Source organism: Callospermophilus lateralis, chromosome 3 (assembly GCF_048772815.1).
Source record: "Callospermophilus lateralis isolate mCalLat2 chromosome 3, mCalLat2.hap1, whole genome shotgun sequence".
Lineage (NCBI taxonomy): Eukaryota > Metazoa > Chordata > Mammalia > Rodentia > Sciuridae > Callospermophilus > Callospermophilus lateralis.
Window position 1 is genome coordinate 46,958,085 of NC_135307.1, and position 16,601 is coordinate 46,974,685.

Genomic DNA, 16,601 nt, shown 5'->3' on the forward strand with positions numbered 1-16,601 from the left:
CATGAAATGGGAGGAGGGGGGCAAGAGGGGATAAAAATAGTATTAACTATGTAGTCTGGTGTATAACTCTAATAGGGTGAGGAAGATAAGTAGAGTGCTATCAAAGGCCCAGAATAGAGTAGTGGAGCCCAGTCAAGCTGAGAAGGTCTTTGAGCAAGGCAGTGTGGTAATGAGAGATTTGATAACCTAAAAGAAGAACTGATAAAATAAGTAAATATACAGAGAATAATATGAGTCAAGTTTCTCACTGACAGTAAAGAAAGTTATAAATATGAAAAGGAGAAATTAGAATGACTTCAGTGGTACTGGATCGAAATCTGAAAATGTGAAGTATTGAGTTCAATCCAGAGAAGGAGAATGGAGAAGAGAAGGAAGAAATATGGGTATGTGTATAGGTATTTACACTCTCTAATCCTAGCTACTGGTAGGATCTAGGGTGTAGCAACACCAAGTGTCAACAGCAATGTGCATTCTGAATGCTCTGATCTTGGATGCTAAATGCAGTTCACCACCAAATAAATTATGGCTCCTTGGACAGACAGAAGATTCCAGAATGGGGCAAGGAAGGTACAAGATGAGAGTGAAATATCTTGCTCTGCTAGAGTATAAGGAAGCATACTGGGGACAATTCAAAATACACAGAAGTTAGATTAAAGGAACTCCCATCGGCCAAATCTAGGACAATATAAGCATCAAAATAAGCAACAATAATGAATACTAACACAGTAATTCATATGAATACATAAGCCTGTATTGAGATAAATAATTAACATGATTAAAAAAATGGGAAGAGGAGAAACTTTTGCTGACAGTATTTTACCAGCTATTGAATACAGAATGTAATGTTAGATTAAATATCAACAGTGACCAAAAAGAGGAAACAACCAAATATTCATCAATTGATGAAGAGATATACAAAATGTGCTATATCCATACAGCAGAATATTATTTAATAATAAAAGGAATGAAGTATTGATATATGCTATAACATGGATGAATTCTGAAAACATCTGCTAAGAAGTCAAAAAAGACTGACTTCATAATTTGATCATATATAGTATAATTACTATATATACTAATCATATATAATATTATTATATATGAAATGTCAAGAACAGAGAAATACATAAAACAGAAAATAGATCAGTGTTTGCCCAGGGCAGGTGACACAAGGGTCTAAAGGATAAGAGAACTAATTTCTAATGGAAATGGGGTTTTGTACTAGGAAGACTAAAGTTTTCTAAAATTATTTGTAGTGAAGGTTGCTTAACCTTATGAATATATGTTTTAAAACCTGAACTGTAGGGTTGGAGGTATGGCCTCACTAGTAGTAAAACAAAAACTGAAGATAACCCAAATGACCTTCAATAGGTGACAGAATGACTGAGGACTGTGTCATACTATGTTAATAATGGATGTTTATACAATAATAATAAGGAGCGAACTACAGATAGATAATAGAATATGGATGATTCTCACAATGATTATGCTAACAAAAAGGCAGACCAAACCAAGAATACATACTATATGATTCCACTTATATGAAAATAAAGAAAATGCAAACTATCTATTGTGACAAAAAATTTTTAGAAGGTGACAAAAACACTTCTTGTGGTAAAAATTTCATGCAACAAAATTCATCCAATTGCAAACCTAAATGTCAAAGTTTACTGTTAAATCATCTCTCAATAAACCAGCATGGCAATTTAAAAAAATCTATATGAAGTATAAAAGTTCTTAAAAACTAGTAATAATAATGATAATAATAACAACTATCTGCTATAGAACATGTACTGTGTGCTAATTACTTTTTTATACTCTAAGCACTTTGTACTATGTAAGCCTCAAACACCAAAATGGAATATGATTCTTTTTATCCCTGTTTTACAAATGGGAAAACAAAAGTACAGAGTATTTAAGTAATTTTCCAAAGGTCATGCTATTAGTAAGATGTGCAATCAGGATTCAAACTCTGGTAATCTACCTCAGGATCTAAATTAAATTTTAAATGTATGTTTCTGAGATACAGGGAATTTCTAAGTTTGGAAGTAATAAGAAACATATATGTGCTAAAGACAGTATTCTCAATCAGAACACGCACAATTCATACCTAGAGATGAACAAGTTATCTTACAAAATATATGGGCTTAGAAATTCCAAGGTATAAATAGGCTTAAGTATAAACTACATTTCTCCCCAATTCCTATCCTGCAGACTACCTCCCTAATTGTTACATTTTAACATACTGATCCCTAAATCTAACAGTTATTAGCTTTTCATTTACAGTATCACAACTGTTAATTATCAATGATGGCATTAGAAAATAGATCTAATCTATAGTCACTAAAATTTTCCTCATCAGCTAAGAGTTTCAGAATCGCTCCAGTTTTTTTATTTCAGGAAGGAGATACTAATGCATATTTTCCAAAGTAAAAATTTGTCAGTCTTCAAGAAAATAAGCAAATATCTACTAAGACAGAATAATGGTAAGAGAGCTTAAAAAAAAGGATGATATCAAAGAAAATGACACATACCTGAATTACTATGTATTTTAAAAGTGCTTCAAGAAAATAGCTTGTGAGGTCTTCTTGTCCTTTATCTCCTGATTGAGGGGGAACAAGAGGAGTGATTTCCTCTATAGTGACTTGAGCTAAAAGACAAGAGTATACATATAAAACAAATTTAATAATATAATAATATGACAAAATAAAATTTAACTGCAAATCATGTATATTTTAAAAACTGCTTAAAACTTTCCAGTGACAAAATCTTGAAATAAATCTGAGGTCAAAGACTGGGGGTGTAGCTCAATGGCAGAGCGCTTGCCTCACATACACCAAGTCCTAGGTTTAATTTGCTGAGCAGCATAAGTCAATCATTCTGAGGTCATCCTAACAGTCCATCACAACAACTATAAACTTTAATATACAGGCATTTTGTGAACCCTAGATGAGAGAATGTAACATAGGGTTGAATAATACAGATATGCAGTGATTTAAGAGTACATGACCTCTCAATTGAGAATGAACTTCTGATAATTTTAAATTCACATTAGGAGTGTCCATTACAAAAACCCACAATATGATGAGAAATATAAGATTAAATAATCTAGAATCACTAAATGATGAGAAAACATTAACAATATTGTTAATTTATTCATTAAAGTAATATTCTAATTATAAAAAGTATAGTGCTTATTTACTTTTTTTTACTTTTCAGATCTTCAAAATATTTTTTAACAAAGCCAATGTAAAAAAATCAGCTGAATTCTCTTAAATATTTTCTAAGCAGCACAATTAACCTGCTTTAACACATGTAGATCTCTAAACATGTCTCTCAGTAAACATTAGCCAACAAAGTACAATTTCTTATAGCTTCTAGTTCTTAATACATGCTATTGTATTTTTAACTCTTATTTAAAATTATTCTTTTAAAATACAATCTTAATCATCTGTTGTTTGGATTTCTTGGACTATCCTTTCCCCACAGAAGAATACACTTCATGATGTTTTATTTTGTGAAGCTATAAAAATCCCCTTAAGATACATTAGGTTCTGGATCTCTTCTATTAGGTTCTCTTAGTCTCTTTAGGGGCACATATAGATTCTCCATATTTTCCATGTCCTGCAGACTAAAAAGCAAAACTTCTATTCTCAAAGAGAGAGAGTAGAAGTCACAAACACATTTGAAACTAATAAAAAAAAAAAAAGTAGTAATGAAAGGAAACCTATCCTGATAGGGTTACAGTTATCCAGAAGAAAAAGCAATTATAAAACATCTGTTAAGTATTTCAAAATAACATATTATATAAATAAGTGGGCATAAATAGCCTACTTGAGCTGGTTCATTTATAGATTTTTTTTGGTCAACTTGGCATTGTTTCTAAAATTTTATGCTACAGGTACAATTTGCTTTACTACAAAACCTACAATTTATAGAAATACAAACTGCAAATATTACCCAGTAGAACACCTGTTATGAACTGAACTGCGTACCCCCAAAATTCATATACTGAAATTTTTACCGTCAATGTGACTATATTTGGAGATGGGGCCTGTTATGGTTTGAATGTGAGGTGTGTTAATACAGGTATGATATTCCTTTATTAACAAAAGCTCCTGTGTTAACACAGGAATGTCAGAGGTAGTGACTGAATTGTGAGAACTGTAACCTAATCATTCCATCTAATTTAAATAACTGGGTAGTAACTGTATACAGGTGGGGTGTGATTGGAGAAAGTGGGTCACTAGGGGCATGCCCTGGAAGGGTACATCTTCCTTATGGCCCTTCCCTTCTGCCCTCTTCTTACTAACTGCCAAGAGGTGAGCAATTTTCCTCTGCACACTTTCATTTGTGATGTGCTGCCTTACTTTTGGCCCATCTATGGACTAGACCTCTAAAACAGTGAGCCCCAAATAAACTTTTCCTCCTCTAAGTTGTTCTTATTGGGTGCATTGATCACAGTGGCACAAAGACTATAGGACATAATTAAAGTTACATAGTATTATAAGGCTGGGGCCCTTAAAAAATTAATACATAAATATATACAAAAGTACATAATTAAAATTTAACAATAAACATATTATTGAGTATTTATAAAAATTCAACTTATATGACACATTTTTATATTATCTATTGCACAAAGTAAAACACGTTTGATACTTCTAAGTACATCCAAATTAACTCCAGGATACAAGATGATAATAAGAAATAGAAATTAAGCCAGGCACAGTGGCACATGCCTGTAATTCCAGCAGGAGGCTGAGGTGGGAGGATCACGAGTTCAAAGCCAGGCTCAGCAATCTTAGTGAGGCCCTAAGCAACTCAGTGAGACCCTATCTCTAAATGATATACAAAAAGGGCTGGGAATGTGGCTCAGTGCTTAAGCACCCATGGGTTCAATCCCTGGTACAAAAAAAAAAAAAAAATCTAAAAAAGAAATAGAAATTAAAGATAAATGTTAAATGGTCTATTTTTAAAATATTTTTTTAATTATAGGTAGACACAGTATCGTTATTTTTATGTGGTGCTGAGGAGGAAACCCAGTGCCTCATGCATGCTAGGCAAGTGCTCTACCTCTCAGCCACCACCCCAGACCTTAAATGGTCTATTTTAACCATGTTTCTGATGTTTATATATCTGAAGCCTTGCTAACTGAAAAAAATGTCCCTTCCAGGGCTAGCTAGACAAATCCTAGAGATAATTAAATGACTATAGGCTGTGACAGTCCCTTCATATGCAAACCAATCAATCCAGGGTTCACACCTTCACCACTTCCTCTACATTGAACACTCAAGACCACTATACTTCACCCCACCCCAGGGCCAAGTACCAGACAACTATGGACAAGCTCTATATCTAAAATAAACTTAAATTATTCAATTAGCTAATCTTAAACATGCTTACTCCAGCTTGACTGTTCTTTCCCACAGAATCACAAAGAAGGCCTTGCCCAGATATAGTCAGTCCTATTTCCTCTGCCTTCTGATAGATCCTGGTACTTCCCCACATGGCCCCTATATCATGGAATGCCCCTTCCTCCTAGAAATTGTAATAAAATATGTTTTCAATAGCTGTCTTGATCTGTTAGCCTTCATCTGCAACACTCCGATAATAATAAAACTCACATTAAAAAACATTGCCTTGAATTTAATTTAATAAAATGTATAGACATTTAAAAAATACATTAAGAAACCACTGGAAAAAAATACTGAAGGATAACATCTCATGAACTTACTTTCTTGAAGGTTGAGTGGAGGATTAATGAGATTATCTAAAGTTCTAGGTCCATGTTCAGATTGTGGTGCTGAAAATCCAGGGATTAAGCATGAAAACATCCAGAGCTGTTCTTTGCTACAGTTATTCTGAAGAGCTTGCAACCATAGTAAGAAAAGACGAACACCTTCCCTCCTAATCTAAAATAAAAAAGTGTTTTTATTTTAATAGAAATACTTTCTTTTTTAGAATATAGCTCTCCAGGTGATTACAGAATGACATTTTACAAGAGAAAGGGAGGGCGAGGTAGATAGATATTATTACCAGGACATCAACTGAACTCTCAAAATTCATGAATTTTTAATGAGTAAAGAATGAACTTGGTCTCTATTTAAAACCATTATGTAATTTTTATTCCATAACTTCCATTTGTGAAAAAAGTTAGAAAACCATTTCCTCCTTCTATACTTTTCTTCTTCCCTTTTGCCTATCACTTCTATTCTAATCCGAGAAGCACAAAGAGACAAGGCAATGATTGTTCCTTACTATGAGTCTGATAAAAGAGGAATAGTAAAAAGAATCTCAGTGCACTGCTAACTCAATGCTCCTCTCCCTAAAAAGTTCTGAAATTATTAAAATTATAAAATTAAAATACTAAAAGTAAAATTATAAAATAAAAAGTATTTAAAAGCTCTCTGAAATTATCTCACTTATTTGTTATTTGCTTCTAAGCTACGTATCAGGAACTTTGACCTATTAATATATCTAGGCACCTAAAACAATATTTATACAAAGAAGACAATAAATATTTGAATCAGTAAATGAGCACTCTCCCAGTAAAAAAACAGAAAGACAAGAAAATTAAATCTCTGACAAGTAAAAAACAAAAGTGCTTCACTAACCTAACCACACAGGTAGATTTGGAAATTACACTATCAGACCTTTGTTAATAGTCACTGACAAAGTCATTCAACTGCTGCCATGAGGCTAAACCTCACAGCCCAGTCAGATAAAAGGAGAAACATATTAAGAAGGCTTATTTCTCTGTACTGCTTGTACCCAAGCCTTGATATCAAAAGCACATTTTATAATGTGTGACTTTACCTAACTTACAGCAAGATGCTTTTGGAATGGGCAGCTTCCCTTAACATACCACAGTCAGTTAATGAAAAAGAAATGAAACCAATATGTGTGTGTGTGTATATATGTATGATTGATGTTTGTGAGTTTATACATGTACACACACACACACAAACACAAATATATGTATGTATATATTTTCTACAACTAAAAATGACTATGGTAAAATGAAAAATAATTTGTTGAATAGCTAAATAATTTTCTGGTAAATCAATCAATGCAGATGTAAAATACAATAGCTTCTCAATGCCCTAGCTCAAGCTAATTAATATTTATTTTCACATATAATACTAAATGTGTACCTACATTTTAAGTAAATTCAATTCAAGTAAGATACCTCAATAATCTTCAAGAAAAGCTTAAGTCAGAAAAATGGAGTAGGTAGTATGTATGCTTTATTCAGTTTTTTTTAAGTAATAAAACATAAATAAAATTATATTATACCTTTAAGGAATTTCCTGTGTGGAGTAGCTTCTTTAAAATCAATCCTAGAAAAAAAAAAAACATACACATACACACACATGATTTTAAATATTCACATCTCCTTATCTATTTCTAAATGTCAGAGTTCTTGGTCAGACTTAAAAAAAGCTTTTAAACAAGTCCTTGGCAACCTCTAAATTATTCTTAGTGACTTTGATATCCCTCTGGCCAAAACTGAGACCAGAGAGACATTAAAAAAATTATATATATATATTTACATATATATATATGTATATATATAAAACCTTTCTAACACATGGTTTATTACAATTAAACATCATTTATTTTATTGAAAAAAAAACCTAGACTCAATATTGTGTTTAGAACAACAATCTGTTATATACCTTAGACTAAGAATGGAATTAAATACTTTCTCTATCACTAATACAAATAAAGTCTACTACAGAAAATTTTCATTTAATTAACCAAATAGAAACCTAAAAGTCTAATATTTCCTTACAAATATTTCTTTTACACTAATTTTCTTACGTTAGTTTCAAAAAGCCTTCAATATTCCTATTTCTTTTAAACTATGACAGATGTTCTAATATTTGATAATCTAATGAGTGTTAATATCTTAATGTCTTCATTTGATGTTTGCTAGGGACATTGAATATCTTTTTTATTTGGTCAATAAGATTCTCAATGCCCTAGTTAAGCAGCAAATTGAAAACATATACTGAAAATAACATTAACAAACAACTAGAAGATCATCATTAAGTTTGAACAAATCTGAACATAATCTCTACATTTATTACAATTTATAAATTTCATTTATTTTCATTATCTTTAATATTTCACTGAACCATGTAGGTTTCAGTGAAACCTAATCACTTGCTTCCCTTCTTCCCCAGAGGAAACTACTACGTAAAATTTAGCACTATTTCTAAAAAATATTTTTACATTATTATTTATAAATTCATAAAAATTTAAATTGGTTTCAGACCTTATAAATGGTACCACACAAAAAAGTCATTTATAAGTCAATTTTCATACCTAACATTAGCTTCTAAAACTGCTCTATACTGATCTATGTAGCTCTAGTTAATTCATTTTTAACTGCTATATACTTTTTCCACTAAACAGATATACCACAATTTATCTTCTATATATCAGGACATTTGGCTTGTTTTCAAATTTTTCATACTACCAAGAATATTATAATAAATGTTGTGTGTATGATGCCTTGTATACATGCGACTTTCCTCAGGATGTGTGTGTGTGTGTGTGTGTGTGTGTGTGTAAGCGCAATTATTATTACAATTAAGTATCATTTATTAAAGACACATACACACACAAAATTACTTACTTTCAACTTTCCCAGATATTAGAAAATTCTCTCAGAAATAACTCTGACAATTAACAATACTACTGACGTATATGAGAGTGCTCTGGTATGTCACATTGTTGGCTTCGGAGACAGACTGACAAATGTTCTAATGTTTGATAATCTGACAAGTGTTAAATATCTTAATGTTTTCATTTGATGTTTCCTAAAGATGTTAAACATCTTTTTACATGGCCAGTCAAGTTTTTGCAAAATGCTTGTCTATCCTTTGTACATTTTTTCAGTTGGGTTGTCTCCCCCACACCCCATCCCCCGCCACCCACTAGCAATAAACCCAGGGGGACTTTACTACTGAGCTACATCCCCATTCCTTTTTATTTTGACACAGGGTCTCACAAAATTTTCCAGGCTGACTTTAAACTTTCGATCCTTCTACTTCAGCCTCCCAAGTCACTGGGATTACAGGCATGTAACAAACACCAGCTGTCTTTTCTTTTAATGAGGAATTCTTTTATACATTACATACTGGCTACTAAATCTCTGCCTGTTCTATGATTTGGAAATATCTTCTCCTAAGCAACTGAGTCATGTTTTTGTTGAAGGAGGCTATTTTCTAATGCATAAATAGTTTTAAATTTTTAATATAATCAATTCACAAATGTTTTTCTTTTGGTACTGGGGAGTAAACCCAGAGGTACTCTACCATTGAACTACACCCCCAGTCCTTTTCTTTTATTTATTTATCTATCTATCCATCCATCCATTTATTTTTTTTTTAAAGAGAGAAAGAAAGAGAGAGAGAGAGAGGGAGGGAGAGAGAGAGAGAGAATTTATTTATTTATTTATTTGTTTTAGTTTTCAGCGGACACAACATCTTTGTTTGTGTGGTGCTGAGGATCGAACCCGGGCCGCACGCATGCCAGGCGAGCACGCTACCGATTGAGCCACATCCCCAGCCCCCATTTATTTTTTTTTTTCACTAAATTTTCCAATCTGGCCTTAAATTTGTGATTGTCCTGCCTCAGCCTCCTGAGTATCTGATATTACAGTTACACACCACTACATCCGGCTCAATGTTTTTCTTTCCACATGCACTTTGTATGTCTAAGATATCCTTCCCTATTTTAGGGTTAAAAGATAAACCAAAATATTCTCTGAAAAGTTTTAAAATGTGGTGGGATGTAGCTCAACAGTAGAACGCTTACCAAGAATACATAAGATCCTGGGTTTCATCTCCAGCTCGGCAACAAAAAATTTTAAAGTGTTACTTTTCCCTGGACGCAGTGGTACACTCCTGTAATCTCAGTTACTCATGAACTGAAGACAAAAGGATTGCAGGTTCAAGAACAGCCTGGGCAATTTAGAGAGACCCTGTCTCAAAGTAAAAAATTTTAAAAAGGACTAAGGATGTAGCTCAACAGTAAGAGTGTCTCAGGTTCAATCCCCAGTACCATAAAATATAAAAAAATAAAGTGTTGCTTTTCACATTTCAGTCCTGAAATCCACCAGAAATTTATTTCTGAGTGTGGAAGGAACAGAATTCCACTCCCATCAAAATGGTCAACTAATTGTAGTAATAACTCTTTCAGGTTTACTATTTTCAAATAAAATGAAATGTCATCTCAATAATACTTCAAATGTACACCTAAATAAGCCAAGGTCTTTGACTACAATATTCTTTTTTAGTTATCTACTTGTCTGTCCCTGCACTACTAACAGTGTTATTATTACTATAAATTTACATCTTGTTAGTAGGTTTGGAAATACCCAATAACACCATCCTTCTCCAATTTTTTTATTCTTCCAAATTGCTCTGTCCTTGATTTCCCATTTAAATTTTAAAATAAACTTCTCAGGCCACACTTAAAAATCCCTACAAGAATTTTAAATGAGAATTGTTATCTTTATATTATCACTCATGAATATCACAAAAGATTCCATTTATTCAAATCTTTTCTCTGTTTTTTTTAATAATCACACCATTGCCATAAGTTAATTTCTCAAGTGAAGAATGACTATATTCTGGAATTCTATGTGCCTCAATAACTTTAAAAAGATTCAAATCATCCAAACTATATCTTCTTTCTTTCTTATTTATTTATATATGGTGCTGAGGATCAAACCCAGTGCCTCATACATGCAAGGCAAGCACTCTACCACTGAGCTACATACAGCCCCAGCTCCCCAAACTATATCTTCTGACCAGAAATGAATTCAGTTCGAAATCATGAAAGAAGCTGGGAATGGTGGTGCACCCCTGTAATTCCAGCAACTCGGGAAACTGAGGCAGAGGGATTGTGAGTTCAGAGCCAGCCTCAGCAATTTAGCGAAGCCCTAAGCAACTCATTAAGACCCTGTCTCTAAATAAAATACAAAACAGGGCTGGGGATTTGGCTCAGTGGTCAAGTGCCCCTGAGTTCAATCCGCGGTACCCACATACCCCCCAAAAATAAAGAGAAATATTATTGCTCTTAAGAAAACAGCAGAGGAACCACTCTCCAATATATCTATGAGGTTATTTTATATTGACATTAAAGTGACAAGGATATGACAAGGAAACTATAGCTGGGCGGTGCACATCTGTAATACCAGCAACTTTGGAGTTTGAGGCAGAAGGATCACAAGTTCAAAGTCTCAGCAATTTAGTGAGGCCCTAAGCAACTCAGCAAGTCCCTGCTCTAAATAAAATATAAAAAGGGATGGGGATGTGGCTTAGTGGTTAAGCAACCCTGGGTTCAATCCCTAGCACCAAAAGAAAAAAAAAAACAAAAACAAAACTACACAATAATATCCCTCATAAACATAGAGGCAAAAAAGCTTTAATAGATTATTAGCAAAGTGAATTTAGCAACATATAAAAAGGACTAAAAATGGTAACCCAATGAGATGCAAGATTGATTTGGCATGTTATTCAATTAGTGAAATATATAATACTAATAGAATAAACGACAAAATCACAGATGGTATGGACAATGATCATACCAACAGATGCATAAAAAAGTGCTTGACAAAACGAAACGCCCGTTCATGGTTAAAAACTCAAATAAACTGGGAGCTGAGGTTGTGGGTCAGTGGTAGAGTGCTTGCCCAGCTCATCTGAGGCATAAGGTCAATCCTCAGTACCACATAAAAATTTAAAAAAATTTTAAAAAAGAAACCAAGCAAATAAATAAATAAATAAAGGTACTAAAAAAATAAACTGGGCTGGGAGCAGTGATACACACCTGTAATCCCAGCTGCTTGGGAGGTTGAGGCAGGAGGATCATGAGTTCAAAGCCAGCCTCATCAACTTAGCGAGGGTCTAAGCAATTCAGAGAGACCTTGTCTCAAAAAAAAAAAAAAAAATAGGACTGGGGATGTGACTGAGTGGTTAAGCACTCCTGGGCTCAATTCCTGGCATCAAATAAACAAAAAAGCCTCAATAAACTGGGAATAGAAGGTAACTTCCTCAACATGACAAAAGACATCTACAAAGAACTATAGTTAGTTAACATGTTACATAATGGTAAAAAACTGTTTTCTCTCTAAAATATGGAATAATGATGCATGGATGACCACTCTTTTTTTTTTTTTTTTTTTTTTTTTTTTTGGTATTGGGGATTGAACACAGGGGGCATTTAATCATTAAGTCACATCCCCATCAATTTTTTGTATTTTATTAGAGACAGGGCCTCACTGAGTTGCTTAGGGCCTCACTAAATTGCTGAAGCAGGCTTTGAACTCATGATCCTCCTACCTCAGCCTCTTGAGCCACTGGGATTACTGGCATGTGCCACAGTGCCCAGCTTGGATGACCACTACTGCTGCTTTTATTTAAAACTGTACTGGAAGTACAATAAACAAAAAAGAAAAAAAAATTAAAGACATCATATTAGAAGTAAAAATTGTCTTTAATTCACAGTAATACTATAGAACTCCAAATCCAAAGGAATTAACAAAAACAAAGAGAGCTAGCAAACAAATGTCTATTAACTGGTTGAAAAGAAAAATATATGGGGTATCCACATGATAGAATATCCCATTTGAATCAAATGTATGATATGTCAAGATCATTGTATTGTCTCAAGCAACTAATAAAAAATAAAAATTAAAAAAGAATACTATGTAGTAATAAAAAGGAATACTGATATATGTTATAATATGGATAAAACAAAAAATTTATGCTAAGTGAAAGAAGCCACATACAAATGACAAAATATTGGATAATTTCATTTATATGAAATATCTAAAATAAGACAAGCTTATCTAAAACAGAAAACAGCCTGGTGGTAGGAATAGCAACTAACTACAAATGAGCATGAAGGACATTAGGGGGTGACAGAAACTTTCTAAAACTTGCTTTAATGACCATACATATTTACCAAAAATATAACTGAAATGTTTACTTAAGTATATAAATTTTATCTACATAAATTATATGTCAACAAAACTACTTGTTAAAAATCAACTAGAGATCTGATGGTATAGTTCAATGGTAAAGCACTTGCCTAGCATGTGGTGCTCTGGGTTCAATCCCCAGCACCGCAAAAAGAAAATAAACATTTCAACTGAAGTCATGGATTTATTTTTCTTAATACACAAGACAAAAAAGAAAGTAAACAGCTGTAGAATTCTGAGTGACAAAGAAAAATGACAATTTATGAATTTTCTCAAGTTACAGACATTTTTGAACTACTTTTAATCATGATACCTAAGTAGCCTAAAGGTCCTTTAGAGATTAAAGGCTACATTACTCAGAAAATACAATAAATTTTGAAGTTCAGATATCTCAAAAAGTTTCTTTATAGACAGCCTTCAAGGATGTTTTATGATTATGAATTATAAAATGAGATTCCACTACTGTATTGAACAACTTATGTGTTCATTAGTACTTCATTTCATCTTCGGTGTAATGTCTATTCAAATCTTTTGCCTATTCTTATATTTTGAACATACTGTGTTGTAAGAGTTCCTTATATATGAAGTATCTATATATTTCATATAAAGAACAGGAATATCATAGTCTCAAATTTTTTCATCTATTTTTGGCAGTGGTGGGGATTGAACCCAGGGCCACATATACATTAGGCAAGTGCTCTATGACTGAGCTAAAATCCCAACCTATGCTTCAAAATTTATCTAACAAATGTATTCTAACAGGTTTTACGTATTTAGGTCTTTTTTTTTTTTTTAGGTTAGGGCATCAAGTCCCCTCTATCTGTCCAGATTTCTTTGCTACTGGAACTGCTAACTGGGATAGCCTACTTATTCAAAGCCTCAGCAAAGATTTAATTTGACAGAACTCATTAAGAAATGTGGGGCCTCTTCTATGACTCTTTTTTAAAAAGAGAAAGAAATTTTTATAAATGATTATGTCTATAGCATTGTACTTCAACAATATAGAGCGAACTCCAAATTCACATCACTTGTTTTCAAATCTGGAGTGTATAGCTTTCTTTCTTCTAGGTGCTCAACATTCCTCTTTCATTCTGATTCATGGAAATATTTGTCTTGATGCTGGGCCTTTTTAAAATTTTTTATCCCTTTATCATTGCTAATGTATTCAGAGTAAAGGAAGAGAGTGATTCAAAAACTTACTATGCCCATTTTGATGGGAAATCATAAACAAAAAATTAATGTGGGAAGGATGCTAGGAATTAAAGTAGTGCATGTATGTAAAGCACACTCTCAACTAGTAAGTTACATCCCTAGTCCCTCACCTATCTTTTTTATTTTATACTACTAGTCAACCTATTCCTGTATCCTTTATTTTGTTTTTAGCAAACCATAAAATATAAATTTATTTCAAATAACTGCCAAACCATTAAAACATATTCATATATCATTATTTTTTCAAGTGCAAAAATATACACTTACCAATACTATGAAACTGCCATCGCTGATGAATTCTTTCCGGAAGAAGTTGTAAAATTTTCTGAAAATCAATGTGAAAAAAACAAAGAAAAGAAAAAAATCAAATAATGATTCTACATCCAATAAAAAATGAAATGTTAAAGGGCTTATTAAACCCTGAAGAGTTTCTTATGTGAAAGTATTACAAATAGAAAATAGCTCTGATAAGACTCCTGTGGCACAAGAATTAAAATCAAGAATCAGGGCTGGGGATGTGGCTCAAGCGGTAGCACGCTCGCCTGGCATGCGTGCGGCCCGGGGTCGATCCTCAGCACCACATACAAACAAAGATGTTGTGTCTGCCGAAAACCAAAAAATAAATATTAAAAAATTCTCTCTCTCTCTCTTAAAAAAAAAAATCAAGAATCAATAAATAGGATGGACTCAAACTAAAAAGCTTCTTCTCAGCAAAAGAAACAATCTGTGAAGTGAATAGAGAGCCTACATCTTGGGAGCAAATCTTTATCCCTCACACATCAGATAGAGCACTAATCACTAGGGTATATAAAGAATTCAAAAAGCTAAACACCAAAAAAAACAAATAACTCAATCAATAAATGGGCCAAGGACCTGAACAGACACTTCTCAGAAGATGATGAACGATCAATCAACAAATACATGAAAAACTGTTCATCATCACTAGCAATTAGAGAAATGCAAATTAAAACCACTCCAAGATTTCATCTTACGTCAGTCAGAGTGGCAGCTATTACACATACAAACAACACTAAGTGTTGGCAAGGATGTGGAGAAAAGGTATACTCATACACTGCTGGTGGAACTGCAAAGTGGTGCAGCCAATATGTAAAGCAGTTTGGAAAATTGGGAATGGAACCACCATTTGACCCAGCTATCCCTCTCCTCGGTCTATACCCAAAGGGCTTAAAAACAGAATAATGCAGGGACACAGCCACATCGATGTTCATAGCAGCACAATTCACAATAGCTAAACTGTGGAACCAACCTAGATGCCCTTCAATAGATGAATGGATAAAAAAAATGTGGCATATATACACAATGGAATATTACTCAACAATAAAAGAGAATAAAATCATAGCATTTGCAGGTAAATGGACAGAGTTAGAGAAGATAATGCTAATGAAGTTAGCCAATCCCAAAAAAACCAAATGCCGAATGTTTTCTTTGATATAAGGAGGCTGATTCATAGTGGGATAGGGAGCGGAAACATGGGAGGAATAGACAAACTCTAGATAGGGCAGTGGGGTTGGAGGGGAAGGGAGAAGGCATGGGGTAATTAATAATGGTGAAATGTGATAATCATTACTATCCAAGGTACATGTATGAAGACATGAGCTAGCATTCTTCAACATTAACATCTTGATCAATATTTGAAAATCCCCATAAAAAAACAGCAATACTAACAAAGTTTTAGAATAGAAAATTGTGAAATTTATTTTTTATAATGTTACAGAAAGTAAGTATATTTTTGATAAGGATTAAATACTAATTCTTTTTTGTTTTTAAAATTTTTATTAGTTATTGATGAACCTTTATTCATTTATTTTTTATATATGGTGCTGAGAATCGAACCCAGTGCCTCACATATGCTAGGCAAGCAGTCTACCACTGAGCCACAACCCCAGTCCCAAATATTAATTCTAATATACTTCAAAATGCTTATTTACTATTCCTAGAATTTCTGCATTGTGGATAACATTAATGAGTTTTTAATTCTTTAAGACATTAATATTTGTAGTTTTTTCTTTCTTCAAGTGTTTTTCCTATAACATTTTGATAAATCTAGTATGGTAATATTTTGCTTTCATGAAATATATTTGTACTGAGTTGGGGTTGTAGCTCAGTGGGTAAAGTACATGCTTAGTGTGTTTGAGGCCACGAGTTCAATCCCTAGCACTGAAAAAAAACACACAAAAGACAAAAGACAAAGAAAGAAGGTAGGAAGGAAGGAAGAAAAACAAATTCTTTGTACTGAGTGAATTCATGTGAACCCACATGTCATGATTGACCTAAGTATAAAAACAAAAATTTTAAATTTCATAGCCTTATTAGTTAAGCTAATATATATGGTATATAATATATATAATACAGTATCTAATACATA

At 33.0% G+C, this 16,601-nt stretch overlaps 1 protein-coding gene across 6 annotated transcripts in view; it reads right to left on the reverse strand.

Annotated features, from left to right (window-relative positions):
* Positions 1-16,601, reverse strand: part of Ralgapa1 (Ral GTPase activating protein catalytic subunit alpha 1) — a 236,119-nt gene that overhangs the window by 187,742 nt on the left and 31,776 nt on the right. For all 6 annotated transcript variants that reach the window (XM_076850209.2, XM_076850208.2, XM_076850206.2 and 3 more), the window contains exons 4-7: positions 14,483-14,540; positions 7,300-7,343; positions 5,738-5,915; positions 2,535-2,650 (exon numbers count right to left, since the gene is read on the reverse strand). In XM_076850209.2, the coding sequence (XP_076706324.1) occupies positions 2,535-2,650; positions 5,738-5,915; positions 7,300-7,343; positions 14,483-14,540 (396 nt within the window). The remainder of the gene's footprint in view (positions 1-2,534; positions 2,651-5,737; positions 5,916-7,299; positions 7,344-14,482; positions 14,541-16,601) is intronic.